General features: G+C 34.4%; 4 protein-coding genes across 4 annotated transcripts; 3 read left to right on the forward strand and 1 right to left on the reverse strand.

The window, feature by feature from the left end:
• Positions 1–2,016, forward strand: LOC7488597 (xyloglucan endotransglucosylase/hydrolase 2). The gene is made up of 3 exons (XM_002301716.4): positions 1–374; positions 1,102–1,295; positions 1,379–2,016. The coding sequence occupies exons 1-3, from the start codon at positions 108–110 to the stop codon at positions 1,782–1,784; spliced, it is 867 nt and encodes a 288-aa protein (XP_002301752.1). The 5' UTR covers positions 1–107; the 3' UTR covers positions 1,785–2,016.
• Positions 2,017–2,727: 711 nt separating this feature from the next.
• On the reverse strand, positions 2,728–7,891 carry LOC7488598 (uncharacterized). Its single transcript, XM_002302974.4, has 7 exons — positions 7,187–7,891; positions 6,955–7,057; positions 5,952–6,838; positions 5,649–5,751; positions 4,754–5,532; positions 3,154–3,252; positions 2,728–3,047 (listed from the first exon to the last, which is right to left on the reverse strand). The coding sequence occupies exons 1-7, from the start codon at positions 7,778–7,780 to the stop codon at positions 2,976–2,978; spliced, it is 2,637 nt and encodes an 878-aa protein (XP_002303010.2). The 5' UTR covers positions 7,781–7,891; the 3' UTR covers positions 2,728–2,975.
• Positions 7,892–11,193: 3,302 nt separating this feature from the next.
• LOC7462444 (phloretin 4'-O-glucosyltransferase) lies at positions 11,194–12,921 on the forward strand. The gene has a single exon (XM_002301717.4). It carries the CDS (start codon positions 11,313–11,315, stop codon positions 12,729–12,731), a length of 1,419 nt encoding a protein of 472 aa, XP_002301753.1. The 5' UTR covers positions 11,194–11,312; the 3' UTR covers positions 12,732–12,921.
• A 4,562-nt stretch (positions 12,922–17,483) lies between these two features.
• On the forward strand, positions 17,484–19,200 carry LOC7488599 (phloretin 4'-O-glucosyltransferase-like). The gene has a single exon (XM_052450558.1). The coding sequence runs from the start codon at positions 17,604–17,606 to the stop codon at positions 19,011–19,013; it is 1,410 nt and encodes a 469-aa protein (XP_052306518.1). The 5' UTR covers positions 17,484–17,603; the 3' UTR covers positions 19,014–19,200.
• Positions 19,201–20,056: the final 856 nt, after the last annotated feature.

A 20,056-nucleotide genomic window follows, 5' to 3' on the forward strand; every position in this document is an offset into this window, starting at 1 on the left:
TAGCTTTCCACATAAACCCTATCACCACCGCTCACAACACTCGCATCAAACACTTGTCTCCTCTCCCCTTTGTCTCTCCCTCTCTCGAGTCTTGATATAACTAAGAAATGGGGCTGTTCTGCAATGGATTCTCTCTGTTTCTGATAGTTTGCTCCATGGTGGTGGTTGCTTCTGGTAGTTTCTATCAGGATTTTGACTTGACATGGGGCGACCACCGTGCAAAGATATTCAACGGAGGACAGCTCCTCTCCCTGTCTCTAGACAAGGTTTCTGGGTCTGGATTCCAGTCCAAGAAGGAATACTTGTTTGGGAGGATTGATATGCAGCTCAAACTTGTTGCCGGCAACTCTGCTGGCACTGTAACAGCCTACTACGTACGTATATGATTACAAGCAAAAGAAAAAAGAATAGCTTAACCCTTAATTTCTTAATATATTATATATATAAGTAAACTATACCATATACAGTCACATTCAAACTAGAATGAATTTGAAAGCAACTTGCTACGAAGTAGTGTTCATTGCCTTCAGCTAACGCATAGAATAGGTCACGAGAATGATACACATAGGAATGTTTGTTTTTATGTTTTATTTTTATTTTAAATTAACATTATTTTTAATATTTTTAGATATTTTAATGTGCTAATAACAAAAATATTATTTCCCAGTAAAAAATATTTAAAAAATAATTATTGCTACGAAAAACTCCCATTAACGTGGGAAAGAAAAAGGTCACACACACATCCATTTTTTCGAGAAAAAATGCCTTCACTATAGAGGGGCCGGGGAAACATCAAAGGCATTAACTTTACGTCAACAACTTGTTTAAATAACCAATTCATTTTACATATGCAGTTCACTGCAGAGGGGAAAGAAAAGGGTCATCCACACCAAATACTTGTAAAAATAGGGCATAGTTTTTAAAACCAGAAGAGAATTGTTTTTTAAATTGTTTGGATGTGATTAAAATGGTTGAATTGGATTTTACAAGCAAAAGGGATAGATTGAATAGATTGATATTCATGATTTATGATTTTAATTTATATTAAACGTCTAACTGGTAGTATTTTATTTGTGTTTTTTGTTTTTTTTTTTCATGCAGTTGTCTTCTCAAGGAGCAACACATGACGAGATCGACTTCGAGTTCTTGGGGAACCTCAGCGGCGACCCTTACATTTTGCACACTAATGTGTTCACTCAGGGGAAGGGAAACAGAGAGCAGCAATTCTATCTCTGGTTTGACCCCACAAGAAACTTCCACACTTACTCCATCATCTGGAGCCAACAACACATCATGTAAGTAATATTCAATCGCCTCTTCGATCTGGCTGTTTCTACTGTTCTTGAGTTCTTGATCGGCTGTCATCGTCTCTTTTCAGTTTCTTGGTGGATAATTTTCCCATAAGGGTGTTCAAGAATGCCGAATCAATTGGAGTTCCTTTCCCCAAGAGCCAGCCCATGAGGATTTACTCCAGCCTCTGGAACGCCGATGACTGGGCTACAAGAGGCGGGTTGGTGAAGACGGACTGGACGAAGGCACCCTTTACAGCTTACTACAGAAACTTCAAAGCTGATGCCTGTACTTGGTCCTATGGCACTTCTTCCTGTGGTTCCAGGTCTTCCAGTTCTTTCTCTGATCGTGCATGGCATACCAACGCCCTCGATGCTCCAAGCAGAAGAAGACTGAGATGGGTCCAGAAATACTTCATGATTTACAACTACTGCGCTGACCTAAAACGCTTCCCTCAAGGTCTCCCTCCTGAGTGCAGACGCTCAAGATTCTGAGAGGTTCATGGATCATGAAACCTTTCTTGAAATTTATGATATCCGAGCCCATGGTTGAAGATACATTGCATATACCCTGCACTCCACGCTACAGTTGGCCTGATTCAAGGCCAAAATAAAATCCAATTCTTTTGTTTTTGTTTTTATAATTACCTACCTTTTTCATGTTGTTGATGGCTGTAAATTCTACCCCAGATAATAAAGCTTCTTGTTTGAGTTTAGTTTTTCTAAATATCAGTTGTTATATGTGTTATTTTCTTTCCAAAAAAAATAGTTCACTTAAAAGTTGAAGGAATTAAATGTTTCCTCAAGAAAAAATTTGGACTGTCAGATTGGTGCATGAACGTAACCACTGTATGTTACATGTCAATTACAGAACAGGAGGTTGGCAGGTTGCTCTGAACAAGAAGAGAATGGCAGAAGAAAGTTATTTCCCGTTACAGGAAAAAAAAAAAAAAAAATTCGTTCTGAAACATGTCTGTCCAACATTATCTTGTTTCGTTGATAGTAGCATCTCTAACATAATTCAGTGCACCGCTCACTCGCCTGTATCTCTGTTGAGCAGCCTTTCTGCAGAGCATCTAATAGGAATGGCCAAACTGACATTCACATCCGATTAATTTAGTTATAAAGGTGGAGGTGAATCGAATTTATATATATATATATATATATATATATATATATATATATATATATATATATATATAATTTATGATATTTTTAACTCTTAATAAATATCTAGAAATAATTTGGACAAAATCAACTTCCGGACCTAGATCAGGCTCTAGGTTAACAACTATGCATAAATCGAACAGTTCTGTTCCACGAAAATTCCTGTGCTGTTTTATCCGGAAAGAAACGAACGCCAAGGTGAACTTCACATTGACTGTTGCTGGAAAATCACAAAATCTACTACGTACACAACAAAAGAATAGAAATCCCCTGAACAAATTATATTTTCTTATTTTCATTCTCTTGGGATCAAACTTGAAAAACTGAAGCTGCTGTGTACAACTCACTGAGTAACATCTTTAAGCAACTGTTAAACGCATCTCTGCAAAAAATTTGTAGCAAACAACAAATTTGATCTGTCTGTGATGTACTCAGGAGGCAGGCATAAGGGCAAAAATACACCAAACCAAACAATCATAATCATACAAAGTGCATCATTTGTCTTGATTAGGCTTTGCTTCAAACGTCTGCATGTGGAATGACTCTTTCGTCCACTCCATTTGCGAAACTAACTCGTGGTCGCTCTCCACACTGCGTGGAAATAACAAGAATCACAGTTATTATACAGTAATATCTTCCTAGGAAGAGCATCAGAGAAGAACAAGTTTAAATGCTTGTAATGCTATCCAGTACTTACTGTGATTCTGCAGTGGATGCTGAGATCATAATTCATTCCTTTAAGCCGTGTTTTTGCTAGTTCTTCTGCTTCAGATGCTTTCCTGCAGGCTTCTTTCACCTGAATCAAGAAATGATAAAATTTAGAACACATGTTCCATGTGTTCGAGTAAAATGCAATGGAAGGAAAAATAACAGGGAAATTCAACATCAGAACGTCTGTATTCTTAACTGTAAGCAACATATAGGAAGTGGCAACACGATCTAAACCTAAGGTGAACACCCTTGTAAAACATGCAGCCACGCAAGTAATGCTGCTGCAACTACCTCAGCTTATTTAGATAAAATAGTCAAGAGGAAACTAGATTACAGCACAAGTAAAGACTGGATTACAGCTCAAGTAGTGAAGAGTAAAGCAAGTCCAATGATGCTTGATCGGCCATAAAACAACGTTTAATAATTTTAACACTTCATAACTTTTTTCCCAGTTTCTTTTTTTCCAGCATGTTCAGTAGCTCGACAGATACCGACTCTACTGATGCTGCACCGGTGGCTACCAATTTTAAAACCAGGATGCATCTAGCAGTATTGGAGCGCCCACTAACATCACTTAAATAAAGAACAAACCACTCGTGGAATAAATATCGTTATTATGGGGACAGGGTAGCTAGGACCATCCCCAGTGCTAAAGAAAGTTGAGATTTTTCCTCAAGGATTAAGAAACTATAATGAGAAGAAAGTGACTGTCCACAGCATTGTTCTGAATGTAAAAGGACAAACCAGCTGATCTATTCGCTTAAATATAATCACAAATGGACCAATCAAGCAGGCCTACTGGTTTGTCATCCCTTTGATGAGTTCACCTTACCAGTATAATCTTAACCCATAGAGTTTGTATTTTGAACAATTAACTTGTAGAAGCTCAATCATCTTTCTATTGCTGTATTGCTTAATTCCATAAACAAAAGCAAGAAAGCCACTTAATTAGGAAGACGCTCAATAGATCATCCTCGTTACATGGACAGAATATTAAGAAAAAACTTCAAATTCGACAGACTTGAAACAAATGCGGCTCAGCAAGTGACTACCATATATTAAATCATAGATCCTTCACGTTTACTGTGAAGCAGGCCTCTTATAAAATACATGTGCACCACTGCCATATATAAATGATATTGTTCTAAGACATGATAATTAGATATGACTGCAACAAATCTTAAAACTCCTGAGAAGGACACTTCTAGCCATCGAGTAAGGTTTCTGCCTTTTTTCTTTCCTTCTTTTTAGAAAAAAGCAACACGGTAAGGTCACAGGCAATGTTAAAGTGGAAAACCCTGTAATTCTCAATGACATAGATTTCCATTCGAGATGATTTCTCAATTTTGTTTTAAGTTGATGTGGTCTGGTAAAAATGGAAATATGTTTATAGTTTGAGCATAACAAAGTGATATCATAGGATCTAGCAAACGCCTAAATGTACTCATCACAAGGTTTAGGAGATAGACTCTGTTAAAGCATTTAGAGCAAAGAGATCAAAATATTTTACAGTATATTACTTGTTATTGTAGATAGAAAGAGTGGGAAGAATGACTCAAAGCATATTGAGCTCATTCAGTATTTACCTGATCAGTACAGACAGCAAGGTGATCATCGGAACCAGATGTTGATTTCTCCAGTAAAGTCCTCAGGTGAGAGAGTTCATTGATCAAATCATAGGCCACTTCTTCAGCATCTTGCATCTGATTTTTTGAGAACTCAAATGCCCTTTCTGCATGGAGGCGAAAGGAAGCACAGTTTAAGCATTCGCAACTTCCTCTGCATCCTCTTGGATTTCTCTTAAGAATACTCCTCTTGGGTCCAAGAGGAGGAATTCCCGAGGGATCGGAGACTTCAACTTGGGATGAGTCTGCTTCCTCTGGCTTTGCACAATTAGTTAGTTTCAATACTGATGCCATACAGCCCCCTTCATTAACGACAGGTAATTCAGGTGCCCCTGAGTTCAGGCTACATTCAGAGACAAAACATAATGACATAGGTGGTGAGCAGCTTCCATGAACTGAAGGCACAATATCAAGGACAGCCTCTAACTGCTTATCTTTATCTGATATAACATCTGCTGTAATCTCCTTTTCTGGTGAGCCAAGTGATACTGGAGTTTTGGAGTTGTGTTCAGCAGATGTTGAATCTGGTTGAGCATCATTATATGCATCATTGGTAGCTGTCACAGCGATTTGCCCAGTACGTGAAGGGCCAGAATCACATTTCACAAGATAACATTCTCCATCAGACTTCTCAATGGGATTCTCATTACGGTAAGAAGTTGATAGTTGTGAGAGTAGAGAGACTGGATATTCTTCTGAGCGCTTCTCAAGTTTTGGATAATGAACATTTCCCAAAGCACCTGAGCAAATTATTTTCAAGAATGGTTAGCTTAGTGATATTTAAGCCCCAAATGAACTCCCGCGATCTTCTGATGCAATTAACCATATAACCGTTGGCATAAAGGAGAGAGATTACCAGAACTGTCTTTGGTGATATCCATCAGATATGGAAGCAATCTTCTATAGCTGAATGAGCTTGGAGTCTTAAATAGCTTCAGCTGTGAGCATGGATTTAAACCCTATTCCAATGTGAAATGCAGCTTACATTAGTGAAGAAAAAAAGAGGAATGAGAAGATTTGCGACTATGACACAGCATCATTAGTCAACTTGTATAATTAGAGAATTTATGACAGTCTCGTACAATCAAATATCAAACAACATATACACTTATTATGCCTGCAAATAAGCTATCCTCAAGGGCTCCTCATGATAAATTACCAATTTTCTTTTAGAAATCTTGGAGTCCATTATGTTATCACCAGCAAATCTATTGCTTCTGGGGGTTGTTTCATCCAATGGCCTCCCAATAACTCGATCAACTCTCTTTGAGACACATTTAACTCTGCTATTCACATTGGTGTAGGCCTCTGGTTTATCAAAAATATCACTATCCCGTGGAGTGACTGGGGTCAGCTGGATAGACTCTTCATTTGAGTCATCACTTTTTTCCAAAACACCACCTTTAAGATCAACTTCCTTCTTCGTGTGACAAGTCCTGCTGATTCTTTCAGTATCGAACAAATCAGGGCCTATATGATTTAGACCAACAGCTTCAGAAGGATGCATCGTGTCAATTTCTTCTACACCTACAGTGTCATATGCTGTAGTATGATCAAAATGTCGACCATCTTCATCACTTTCATTTAATTGGTGCTTCTCCTTGATCAACGAGAAGCTCTGCCTTGCATCCATAACATCTTGATAATAACAAGAAATCCCAACATCAGTTCTTTCCATCTCTTCGCTATTAACAGGATTTGTATCAGTAGAACAACCAACAAAACAAGAAGCGTGCACAGTTAAAGATGCCCCTATCTCAATTTTTCCGTTCTCTTCATTCACAAGAGGCTTCGAACAACAATCATCGTTCACTGAGTTGTGGCTATTAAAACTCACGCAACAATCCTTCTCTGAACTAAGTTGTTCAAGAGATGTTACATTTAAGTCACTGGCACCAGATGAGCCATTGACAAGAAATTGTACACAATGTGGCTGAGTATCAGAATCACCAGCATTACCCTCCAAGGAACTGTCTCTCTGGGAGTGATGCATCGATATTCCTGGACCACCCTCTGTGTTTGGGCAGTTAGTTTTCTTGGGAGCACCTATGGAAACCAATCATAATGAAATTTAACGTTATAGTTTGGTTAACAATATACTTATCAGTTATCTCCAATGATTCTACAAACAGGTGGAAAATAGAGAAGAGTAGAGAAGTTACAAGAGTCATTTTTGACCATATCCATCAGATATGGAAGCAATCTTCTATAGCTTATTGAACCTGGGGCCTTGAATACCTTAAGCCGAGACCACGGCCTATGGACCTATTCCAGAAATCCAACACTAGCTTAAATTAACAAGACGTCATGATAGACTAATCACCACAAAATCATTCGAAACAAGAAAAAACAAAATCATGTTCAAGTAAATGAAGATTTCAAAGGGCCACTTACAACTTTGGTTGCAGAATTACTGTCAATGTCCTTCTTCTCAGACCCCCTTTTCAGCACCCTTCCGATAGATAGCTCCTGAGAAGCTTGTCCCGTTTCCTTCGAATTTCTGCCTTCATTTTCAGCGAATCCATAACTCAACATCTCTGCATCAGGAGGTGTTCCTTTCATACATTCTTCATTCAAAATCTCACCATTGGAAATATTGATGTCATCCTCCATGATCTGCTCTTTGCAGGAATACCCCACGTCTTCTTTCACGTCCAAAGAATCAGCAAGTTTTGTACTTGGGAAATTCTGGGAATCACAAAGAATCCCCTGATTTTCCTCCTTATCAGATCCCTTTATGCCTTGTTTGTCAACAGCGCTTGGGACTGGAGAGAAAACCCTTCTGGTGCGAAGATCTTTCATTAAAATGGAAGACCAGTCATCTGTATCGGCAGAATCACCATTTCTTGTCCTTCGGGACCTCTTGTTAAGCGATTGCGACAGTACCCCGTGGTGTTTACTGTCAGTGCAGATCCCTATCCCCATGTAGGGAGGGGATGGGTCACTTCGTTTGTTGGGGATGAGCTTTGGAGCTTCTTCTTCTGTCATGGCTGAGGGATTCAGGGATAGGGTAGGAGAGGAAGCTATTGAGAGATTCTGTAGAGAGCGGGAGATGGAATTGGGCGGGATTAGACGGGTTATATATATATTGACGGCGGGAAAGTAACGAGTTGTGGCGGGAAATGAGATCGGGTCGGATCTTTATTGAGAACATGCTTTCAAGTCTTCTGGGCCGGTGGGCTGTTCTAGATATGACATCTACATTCGGATAGGGTTTTTAATTAAATATATTGATTTGAATGAATTTTTAGTGATTTAATTGATTAATACTAACAAAATTAAATTTAATAAAATAAAAATATTTAATTTTTATTTGTTTAGTTTAAAAAATTTTATGATTAAAAATTTTACTTTGTGGCTTTTTCATGGTTATCTTTCTATAGAGTAATCATGTTTATTAGCTTGACAAGTCTTTCTTGTTTTTTTTTCAATTTTATCATTTGATTTTTGGTTATTGGGCATTAAGCTTCGTTATTTGTTTCACTTTCCTTTTTATAGATTATTTTGATCTCATATCCTAGGTAATAAATTAGTTAAGTTAATTCGGGTTGACTCATATTTTTTTCTTGATGTTTTTATTTTATGAAATTGATTTTTTTTATTTTATCATGGGGGATTAAATCATTGGTCCTTGATCTTTTGTTATTTTTATGCTTTCCTTTCCATGGGGTTATCCCAAGTGTAGTTTAGTCAAGTTAACTTGAGTTGACTCGTTTTTTTTTTTCTAGTGTTTTTTTATGTAACTTTGGTCTTTTTTATGTTCTTTTTTAATTTTAATTTCATTTTTTATCCATACCTTACATCGCAAGTAATGAGCTAGTTAAGTTAACCCAGGTTGACTCAACTTTTTTTCTTTTACGTTTCTTTTTTTGAAATTGATTTTTTTTTTAACTTCATCATTTGACATTGGATTATTGGATCTTGAACTTTATAATTTTTTTTTACTTTCTTTTATGTTGGGTTAACCCAATTTCATATATCAAAACATGTGTTAGTTAAGTTAACATTGATTTACTTGAATTATCATTATCTAGACATATTTTTTTATGTTAGGAAAAAAATAACTTGACCCGCGAGAAATCATGAGCCATCATTCAAGTAGTTGTTAAACATGGTAAGGCATAATGGATCCATCTTGGAAAATCGAGATTCGAAACCTAAATAAAGTAGTGGTTCTAGTTGAATCAAACCAGACATTAACTTGATGAAACAAGGCTGATCCACCCAGTTTTTAATAATCTATCTGACCATATTAAACCCGATCAAGTCAGCATTAATATTTAAAAAACTAAACTATATTATCTTTTTAATAAAAATAATTGACTTGAGTTAATCCATTAACTTTTGAGTTGATGGTAATCCTTTCCTCTTTAAATCAAATCTGACAACTATGCTGAAGTCAAGTTGCTAGACAAATATTTTACAGGTTTCATTCTATTGATGACCATTGGCCTTTATTGTTACATTAATCATTTTAATTTTTGAATTAAAATGAATTTTTATTTTATTTGATGCAATATGATATGTATTAATTCCCTAGCATAATACTAGTTTATTGCACGCACTTTCACCGTGGGTTGGACAAAAAATAATATTTAGACCATAATAATTTTTTTAGCATTGTTATTAATCTCAGTACAATGATTCCAATGTAAAAACCATTGACCTAACTATTTGTTAAGCTCGGGTTTTAAATTAAATCCCGTGGGAGTTGTCATGATATGACATTGCCAGCTAGAAAAGTCCAAATGAGAAATATCAAAGGAAAGAAAAGAAACAGGTTGGGCTAGCCATAGTCAGTCCGTCAAACCTGTGACTCGAGTTATGAATTTCATTAGGTTGAGTTATTATTATTTATTCTACTATACTATAAAGTATAAAAATTAATTTACCATTAACCCAATACTTAAGAATAAGATTAAATAAAAAAATTGAAAAAAAAATATTAAGAAAAAGGGGCAAAAAAACCAAGAAAAAAATAATAAAAAATCCCACATTAAAGGATTACGTTGGGAAAAAAACCCAAAAAAATAATAAAAAAAAATAAACCCAAATGAAGAATAAAAAAATCCTAGTGGCTTAACATAACAAAACCAAGTCTCATGGGTCTAAGAGAAACCCAACAAGTCTGGGATACTTTAAAAATATAAAAGAGATAAATGACAAGTTATCTATCTTTTTCAAAAAAAAAAAAAAAAACTATATGACTTTTGAAAACAAACATTGTGACCAACCTCGAACCTGCGACCTCATCTTCACTTAGCTAGCATCAACCAACTAGGTGAGCGTTTGGAAACGCGGTTGTACTCGTGCTTTCAATTTGTTTTTTGTTAAAAATTATTTGTTTGTATGTTTTGGATCGTTTTGATGCGCTGATCTCAAAAATAATTTTTAAAAAATAAAAAAAAATATCATTTTGAAGCATTTCGGTACGAAAAGTTCTTTAAAAAATAACCACAACCACAATCTCAAACAGACCCTAAACTACAACATAATTTGTTATAAACCGACTAAATACCATATTAGGTTAATTAACTATTCATAATATGAACACAGTTAAATTGAACCCATGCATTTTTTAGCTGTATTGATAATGCAAATAGGAAAATAATTGTAGGATAATAGTTTTAAATTCATGAATTGCATTTCAACAACAACTCATTCTTATGATTACTAATGATTTTGCATGCACCCATCAATTTGTTTTTTTTATATCCTCAAATTCGAAGAAACATTGATTAAATAAATCAAAGAAACAAGAAGAAACAAACAAGCATAGCACTAATCTAATTGATGATTCCTTATATTCATGTTTTAATTTTTTTTAATGTTAATATTAATATCCGTGTGTGTTGTATGGGCGCTGGTTATTTGGTTTCTACTTCAATACAAGCCACAAAGTACACATCAACAAGTCTATTATTATAACAATTAACTAATCTACGAGCCTCTTATCATAACCCATTATTTTATGCAAAATCATCCCCAATATTCAAAAGTCTTAATAAAAATACAAAAGAATAATAATAATAAATAAATAAATATCAATCGTGACAGAACGCATCTGAGCTTGCAGTATCATCCTTTTTAAATTTAGCTCCTCACACATAGCGACGTAAACATGTTACATCAGGATTAAAACAGGTTTGTTTTTAATATTTTGTATTTAAAAATATATTTAAAAAATATTTTTATTAAATTTTAAAATTTATTTTTCATATTAATACATTAAAACAATTTAAAAATAATTAAAAATAATTAAAAATTAAAAAAATCAAAATTCTTTAAAAAAACTCTTAAAAAGAATCTCTAAGGAATACAATTCGCAGCCACTGCTCCTAATCGTCACTGCAAACGTCACCTTTCCTTCTACTTATATTATTTAAGGAAGCATTCCCGTGTACGCAGGTGCTTGTAGTTAGTCTTACTAGTAGCTTGAGCAAACAAAACCATTTGCTGATCACTCCATCTAGTCAAACTCACCAGACTCCAGTCTTCCGCCGCCACAGAAGCAATCACCATGGCGGTGCAACCTCACTTCCTTCTGTTAACCTATCCCGCACAAGGCCACATAAATCCTGCCCTCCAATTCGCCAAGGGTCTGACACGTATTGGTGCTCTCGTCACCCTTGTTACCTCTCTCTCTGCCGGCCGCCGCATGTCCAAAACTTTGTTTCCTGACGGTTTGTCATTCGTTACCTTTTCAGATGGATATGACGACGGGTTTAAACCTGAAGATGACAGAGATCATTTCACGTCTGAGCTCAAACGTCGAGGCTCACAGACTCTCAATGAGCTTATCGTAGATAGTGCAAAAGAAGGAAAGCCCGTCACTTGTTTGGTTTACACGATGCTTCTACATTGGGCATCTGAGGTGGCACGCGCACAGCATCTCCCAGCAGCACTTCTTTGGATCCAGCCTGCAACTGTCTTTGACATCTATTACTATTACTTCAATGGTTATGGTGATATCTTCAATAATTGCAAGGACACTTCGTATGCTATTGAATTACCAGGGCTCCCACCACTTGCTAGCCGTGACCTTCCCTCGTTTGTACTTCCTTCAAATACTTATACTTTTGCACTCCAGATGTTTCAAGAGCAGCTGGAGCAGCTCAGCCAAGAAACCAACCCAAAAGTGCTTGTCAACTCTTTCGATGCATTGGAATTGGGAGCTATGAATGCCACTGAAAAGTTCAACTTGATTGGAATCGGGCCATTGATCCCATCTGCTTTCTTGGATGGAAAAGATCCGTTGGATAAATCCTTTGGAGGGGATATTTTCCACGGCTCCGAGGATTACACTGAATGGTTGAACTCAAAGACTAAATCATCAGTTGTTTATGTATCTTTTGGGAGCATTTTGGTGTTATCGAAGCGACAAATTGAGGAGATTGCTCGTGGATTGGTAGATAGTGGTCTTACATTCCTGTGGGTCATAAGGGATGAACAGAAGAAGAACGAAGTGAAAGAAGAAGAAGAAGAAGAAGAAGAGGATCATCTGAGGGCCTGTAGAGAGGCGATATTGGAAAGGCAAGGGATGATAGTGCCATGGTGTTGTCAAGTGGAGGTTTTGTCCCATCCTTCGATAGGATGTTTTGTGACACACTGTGGGTGGAACTCAACTCTGGAGAGCTTGGTTTGTGAGGTTCCAGTTGTGGCATTTCCTCACTGGACAGATCAAGGAACAAATGCCAAGCTGATTGCAGACGTGTGGAAGACAGGAGTGAGGGTGGTGGCTAACGAAGAAGGGATAGTCGAAGGCGATGAGATTAAGAGGTGCTTGGATCTGGTTATGGCACATGGAAAGACGGGAGAAGACATCAGAAAGAACGCCAAGAAATGGAAAGATCTAGCAAGAGATGCTGTCAAGGAAGGAGGTTCCTCGGATAAGAATCTAAAGGCTTTTGTGCAGGATGTTGGCGAGGGCTGTTTCTAGCTTGCCAGTGCCCTTCAGGCCACCATAAGCACCATCTTGGATGGGTCCTTTCTAATTCTGCTGCCATCAATTCGATGATTACGTCGTGAATTTGAGATGATGTGATTGTTTTGAGACAGACAAAAAACAGTTGTAAGAAAGAGATACGTCTCTTATGTCTTAAACAATAAAAATTCACTTGTTTTAATAATCTTTTTTTTTTTGTTTTTATTTATTTATTATTCTTCAACTAACATTTATTTTTATTATTTCTGTATTTATCCATTCTATTTTAAAATATTAATCAAACACAGCCCATTAATTAAAGAACAAAGTACGAGGCATAGAGTTAACGAAGTCTCTCTTTTGAATAAAACAATCGGAGGTGTTGAAAACAGTCGTCTATCTATGATATTTGTATTACATGATATATTTATGCTATCTAACATAACTTAGGATAATATATATATTGTAAGTCGTTGCGAGTCAAAAATTTTAAAACACGATTAAGACAGCCTTACTTATATAATTTATATTTTTTTATCTTTATATTTAATAATTCATAAATTAAGTATTTATTTTTATTTTATTTAAAAATATCTCAAGTTCAAAGTTTTATTAGAAGGTTTCTATTAAATTTCTTTTCCATAATAAAATTTTTGTTTATTTTCTAGAGAGAAAGGAAGATAAGTACTATGATATAAAATATAAAAATCATGAATCATCATTCAAGTAGTTGTTAAACATGGTTAGGTATAATGGATCCATCTTGAAAAATCAAGGTTTGAAACCTGAGTGGTTCTAGTTAAATCAACCCAAACATTAACTTAATGAAATAAGACTGATCTGTCCAGGTTTTAATAATCTATTTGACCATATCAAACTTGATCAAGTCAATATTAATATTTAAAAAACTTATTTATTTATTTTTTTTAATAAAAATAATTACCTGAATTAATCTTTTAACTCTTGAGTTGATCTAATGACATGGGAAACCAAGTTTTTTCCAAGCAAGTCTTTGAATCAAATTTGACAACTATGCTCGAGTGAAGTTGCTAGACAAATTTTTTACAGGTTTTATTCTATTAACGACCACTGGCCTTTATTATTACATTAATCATTTTAATTTTTGGATTAAAATTATTTTATTTTATTTTATGCAATATGATATTGATTTGTATTAATTCTCTAGCATAATACTACTTTATTACACACACTTTCACCGTGGGTTGGATAAAAAATAATATTTAGACCATAAGAACTTTTTTAGCGTGGTTATTAAATTCAGTACAATGGTTCCAACGTAAAAATCATTAACCCAATTGTTTGCTAAGCTCGGATTTTAAATTAAATCTCGTGGAGTTTACCATGATATGACCTTGTCAGCTGAGAAAGTCCAAATGAAAAATATCAAGGAAAAGAAAAGAAATAAGTTGGGCTACCTCTAGTCAGCCAGTCAAACCTGCGAATTAGGTTACAAACTTCACTAAGTTGAATTATTATTATTTATTTTATTATATGATAAAAGTACAAAAATTAATTTACCATCAACCCAATACTTAAGAATAAGATTAAATAAAAATTCTATATTAAATAATAGAATTGAAAAAAAAAAGATTATGAAAAGGGGGAAAAAACCAAGAAAAAACAATAAAAAATCCCATATTAGAGGATTAAGTTGGAAAAAAAACCCAAAAGATTAAAAAATAAAAGAATTTAAAAAAGTCAAATGACCAATAAAAAAAAGCTTTAGCGGCTTAACATAACAAAACCAAGGCTCATGGATCTAAAAAAAACTCGTAAGTCTAGGCTACTTTTTTTAAAAAAATAAAAGATAAATGACAGGTTATCTATTTTTTTTAAAAAAAAAAAAATCATACGACTTTTGAAAACAAACATTGTGACTAATCTCAAACCCGCGACCTCATTTTTACTCGGCTAATGTGAACCAACTAAACTACAACACAATTTGTTATAAAACGACTAAATACCATATTGGGTTAATTAATTATTCATAACATGAACATAGTTAAATTGAACCCATGTAATTTTTTTTTTTTTTTGTAATTTTTAGTTGTATTGATAATGCAAATAGGAAAATAATTGTAGAATAATAGTTTTAAATTCATGAATTGCATTTCAACAACAACTCATTCTTACTATTACTAATGATTTTGCATGCACCCATCAATTTGTTTTTTTTTTTTGAATGATTTTTTAAAGGTGTCTTAATAAATTTTCTTAAATATTGATTTTAAGATTTAAACTTAAAATATAAAACTTGTACACTAAATCATTAACCCGCGATACGTTACGAGTCAAGTCAATTTTTTCTTGAACGTAAGAATAATATTCAAACGTTGCTATTTTTTTTCTGTTGGAAAAAAATTTAATAATGCAAGTGTTGACTCGATATAACCAGGTTCACTTTACAGGTCCAAAATTAACTCGGACGACCTATAAAAATATAATTTGACTAAAAAAATTCAAGATGACATCTTTTTTTTAATATTAAGCTAATAACATATTAGATTGCATTGGATCAATATGTCAAATCCGTGACTCGGGTTATAAGACTATGATAACTCTATGAAAAACAAATCAAAACAAATTATAAAGCCCAATTCTCAATCAACCCAATGTGAAAGGATGAAATTGAGAAAAAAAATCAATTAAAAAAATAACTTAAAAAAATGACTCGAGTTAACCCAACAAACATTTGACATAAGTCATAAAATTAAGATAACCATATAGAAAGTAAATCGAAGTAAATTACGAATTTCAATTCTCAATAAGCCTAGTGTTGAGGAATGAGATTTAAAAAAGGAAATCAAATAAGAAAAGAGCATAAAAACAACATGAATTAATCCACCAAACTCATGACTCAAGTTATAAGACAAAGATAACTTCGTATAAAAAAAATAAAAACAACAACCTGATTTAACCAGGGTTAGCTTGCCGAATCCACGAGTCTAGTTGTGAAATTGAAATAACTCTATAGAAAACAAATCAAAACAAATTATGAAACTCAATTTTCAATTAACCCTGTCCGACGCAATGTTGAACGATGTAATTTATAAAAAAATTTAATTAAAAAAGACAAAAAAAAAACATGCTGAGTCAACATGGGTTAACTCGTTAAGCATTATTGTTTGGTTATGAGACTGAGATAACCTAATAAAAAGCAAATTAAAATAGATCATGAAGTCTAGTTTTCAATCAAACACAATATTAAAAGATGAAATTGGGACGGACGGAAGTAATTTTTTTAAAAAAAACCGTGTCCATTAGGTTAACCTGCAACTTGGGTCTAGGGAACAATCCAAAAAAAACAAATTCAATGTTGAAGGATTCATGACCCGGGTCATGAGACCGAAATAACATTTTAGAAAAAAAATTAAAAAAAATAATCTGATTTAACCAGGTTTAAAATGTCAAAACCTGCGACCCTAGTCGCGAGACGAATATATTCTCATAGAAAACAAATCAAAACAAATTACAAAGGTCAATTCCCAACAAATCCAATGTTAAATGATGAAATTGAAAAAAAAATCAATTGAAAAAAAGACACAAAAAATAACTCAAGTCAACTCAGGTTAACCCGTTAAGCCCTATTCTAGGGTTATGAGGCCCGAATAATCTAATAAAAAACAAAAAAAATCATGAAACCTAATTCTCAATCAACCCAATATTAAATGATGAGATTGATAAAAAAAAAGTTAATTAAAAAAAACATGAGTCAACCGAGTTAACCCTCTAAACCCGTGATCCGTATCATGAAAATAAAATAAGTTAACAAAGAATAAATTTAATATTAAATGATGTAATTAATCAAATAAACATTGATTAAAAAAATCAAGGAAACAAAAAGAAACAAACAAGCATAGCACTAATCTAATTCATGATTCCCTATATTCATCTTTTAATTTTTTTTAATGTTAATATTAATATCCATGTGTGCTGTGTGGGCGCTGGTTATTTGGTTTCTACTTCAATACAAGCCATAAAGTACACATCAACAAGTCTATTATTATAACAATTAACTAATCTAAATTGTGCTAGCAAGTAGCAACCACTTCACATCGACCAGCCTCTTATCATAACCATTATTTTATGCAAAATCATCCCTAATATTCAAAACTGTTAATAAAAATACAAAAAAATAACAATAATAAATAAATAAATATCAATCGAGACAGAACACATCTGAGCTTGCCGTTTCATCCTTTTAAAATTCAGCTCCACGTACATTGCGTCATAAACATGTCACATCAAAATTAAAGCTTTTTTGTTTTTGCATTTAAAAAAAAATTAAAAAAATTAAATTTTTTTATTTTTTTTAAATTAATATTTTTTATGTTTTCAAGTAATTTTGATGTGCTGATATCAAAAATAATTTTTTAAAAATAAAAAAAATATTATTTTAATACATTTATAAGTAAAAAACACTTTAAAAAATAACAACAACCATATTTTCAAACACGCTCTAAAACATGTTTGTTCTTCGTGATCTAATAATTATTGTTTTTTAAAGATTTTTTATTTAAAAATATATTAAAATAATATTTTTTATTAAAATTTAAAATTTATTTTTATATTAACAAAACAAAACAATCTAAAAATATTAAAAAATAATAATTTAAAATTAAAAAGTCTTTTTAAACACAAAAATAAAGAATCTTCGCAGCTACTGCTCCCAATCGTCACTACAAACGTCACCTTTCGCTCCTACTTCTATTATTTAAGGAAGCCTACGCAAGTGCTTGTAGTTAGTCTTACACTAGTAGCCTTTTCCCTCGTAATTTCTGGCTAGAGCAAACAAAACCATTTGCTGATCACTCCATCTAGTCAAACTCACCACCCCAGTCTTCCGCCGCCACAGAAGCAATCACCATGGCGGTGCAACCTCACTTCCTTCTGTTAACCTATCCCGCACAAGGCCACATAAATCCTGCCCTCCAATTCGCCAAGGGTCTGACACGTATTGGTGCTCTCGTCACCCTTGTTACCTCTCTCTCTGCCGGCCGCCGCATGTCCAAAACTTTGTTTCCTGACGGTTTGTCATTCGTTACCTTTTCAGATGGATATGACGACGGGCTTAAACCTGAAGATGACAGAGAACATTTCAAGTCTGAGCTCAAACGTCGAGGCTCACAGACTCTCAATGAGCTTATCGTAGATAGTGCAAAAGAAGGAAAGCCCGTCACTTGTTTGGTTTACACGATGTTTCTACATTGGGCAGCTGAGGTGGCACGCGCACAGCATCTCCCAGCAGCACTTCTTTGGATTCAGCTTGCAACTGTCTTTGACATCTATTACTATTACTTCAATGGTTATGGTGATATCTTCAATAATTGCAAGGACACTTCGTATGCTATTGAATTACCAGGGCTCCCACCACTTGCTAGCCGTGACCTTCCCTCGTTGGTACTTCCTTCAAATACTTATGCTTGGGCACTCCAGATGTTTCAAGAGCAGCTGGAGCAGCTCAGCCAAGAAGCCAACCCAAAAGTGCTTGTCAACTCTTTCGATGCATTGGAATTGGGAGCTATGAATGCCACTGAAAAGTTCAACTTGACTGGAATCGGGCCATTGATCCCATCTGCTTTCTTGGATGGAAAAGATCCGTTGGATAAATCCTTTGGAGGGGATATTTTCCACGGCTCCGAGGATTACACTGAATGGTTGAACTCAAAGACTAAATCATCAGTGGTTTATGTATCTTTTGGGAGCATTTTGGTGTTATCGAAGCGACAAATGGAGGAGATTGCTCGTGGATTGGTAGATAGTGATCTTCCATTCCTGTGGGTCATAAGGGATGAACAGAATAAGAACGAAGTGAAAGAAGAAGAAGAAGAGGATCATCTGAGGGCCTGTAGAGAGGCGATATTGGAAAGGCAAGGGATGATAGTGCCATGGTGTTGTCAAGTGGGGGTTTTGTCCCATCCTTCGATAGGATGTTTTGTGACACACTGTGGGTGGAACTCAACTCTGGAGAGCTTGGTTTGTGAGGTTCCAGTTGTGGCATTTCCTCACTGGACAGATCAAGGAACAAATGCCAAGCTGATTGCAGACGTGTGGAAGACAGGAGTGAGGGTGGTGGCTAACGAAGAAGGGATAGTCGAAGGCGATGAGATTAAGAGGTGCTTGGATCTGGTTATGGCACATGGAAAGACGGGAGAAGACATCAGAAAGAACGCCAAGAAATGGAAAGATCTAGCAAGAGATGCTGTCAAGGAAGGAGGTTCCTCGGATAAGAATCTAAAGGCTTTTGTGCAGGATGTTGGCGAGGGCTGTTTCTAGCTTGCCAGTGCCCTTCAGGCCACCATAAGCACCATCTTGGATGGGTCCTTTCTAATTCTGCTGCGATCAATTCGATGATTACGTGACTTTGAGATAATGTAATTGTTTTGAGACAGACAAAAAACAGTTGTAAGAAAGAGACACGTCTCTTATGTCTTAAACAATAAAAATTCACTTGTTTAAATAATATTTTTTTTTGTTTTTATATCTTTGTTTTTTTTTTTCTTCAACTAACATTTATTTTTATTATTTCTGTACTTATCCATTCTATTTTAAAATATTAAGCATACACAACCCATTGATTAGGAACAAAGTAAACGAAGTTTCTCTTGAATTAAACAATTATATGTGTTGAAAACAATCATCTATCTATAATATTTGTATTACATGATATATTTATGCTATCTAACATAACTTAATATAATATGTATATTATAAGTTGTTGCGAGTCAAGATTTTTTAACAGGATATACACAATCTTACTTAATTTATAAATTAAGTATTTACTTTTATTTTTTTTAGAAATATCTTACCTATATACTTTATATTTTTATATTTAATAATTTATAAATTAAGTATTTGCTTTTATTTTATTTAGAAATATTTCGGTTTTAAAATTCTTTTTTTTTTATTAACATGGGTATCCGAGTCAGGGTGAGCGCACATCGACTAATCTCACGGGCCCTGAAGTTAACGACTATACAAGCCGTCAATGACCATCATATTAGCAACCACAAGACTCGAACCTGAAATCACAAGAGAAATAAACCTCTTGATCTCAAGCTCTTACCACGAGTATCAGTTTTAAAATTCATAATAGGAGGTAGATTTCTATTAAATTTCTTTTACATAATAAAAAAAGATTTATCCATTTCATAAAGGAAGGAAAGTAAGTTCTATTGTGATATAAGATATAAAAATTAAACTTAACATTAATTATACAACCGCCTCTAAAAACAAATTCATGGAATTTAGCAATATAAATCAACCAATAAATAAATTTAATCCGCTTGAGTTCAAAAAAAATTAAATAAATAACGTTT

The sequence above is a fragment of the Populus trichocarpa genome, chromosome 2 (assembly GCF_000002775.5).
Source record: "Populus trichocarpa isolate Nisqually-1 chromosome 2, P.trichocarpa_v4.1, whole genome shotgun sequence".
Taxonomy (NCBI): domain Eukaryota; kingdom Viridiplantae; phylum Streptophyta; class Magnoliopsida; order Malpighiales; family Salicaceae; genus Populus; species Populus trichocarpa.

Excerpts from the sequence above, each read along its gene's own strand:
- LOC7488597 (XM_002301716.4), top strand. The coding sequence starts at position 108 with ATGGGGCTGTTCTGCAATGGATTCTCTCTGTTTCTGATAGTTTGCTCC. Across the intron at positions 375-1,101 it reads GCACTGTAACAGCCTACTAC|TTGTCTTCTCAAGGAGCAAC; the intron begins GTACGTATATGA and ends TTTTTCATGCAG. Across the intron at positions 1,296-1,378 it reads TGGAGCCAACAACACATCAT|TTTCTTGGTGGATAATTTTC; the intron begins GTAAGTAATATT and ends GTCTCTTTTCAG.
- LOC7488598 (XM_002302974.4), bottom strand. The coding sequence starts at position 7,780 with ATGACAGAAGAAGAAGCTCCAAAGCTCATCCCCAACAAACGAAGTGAC. Across the intron at positions 6,839-6,954 it reads TATGGTCAAAAATGACTCTT|GTGCTCCCAAGAAAACTAAC; the intron begins GTAACTTCTCTA and ends TGGTTTCCATAG. Across the intron at positions 5,752-5,951 it reads AGATTTCTAAAAGAAAATTG|GGTTTAAATCCATGCTCACA; the intron begins GTAATTTATCAT and ends ACATTGGAATAG.
- LOC7462444 (XM_002301717.4), top strand. The coding sequence starts at position 11,313 with ATGGCGGTGCAACCTCACTTCCTTCTGTTAACCTATCCCGCACAAGGC.
- LOC7488599 (XM_052450558.1), top strand. The coding sequence starts at position 17,604 with ATGGCGGTGCAACCTCACTTCCTTCTGTTAACCTATCCCGCACAAGGC.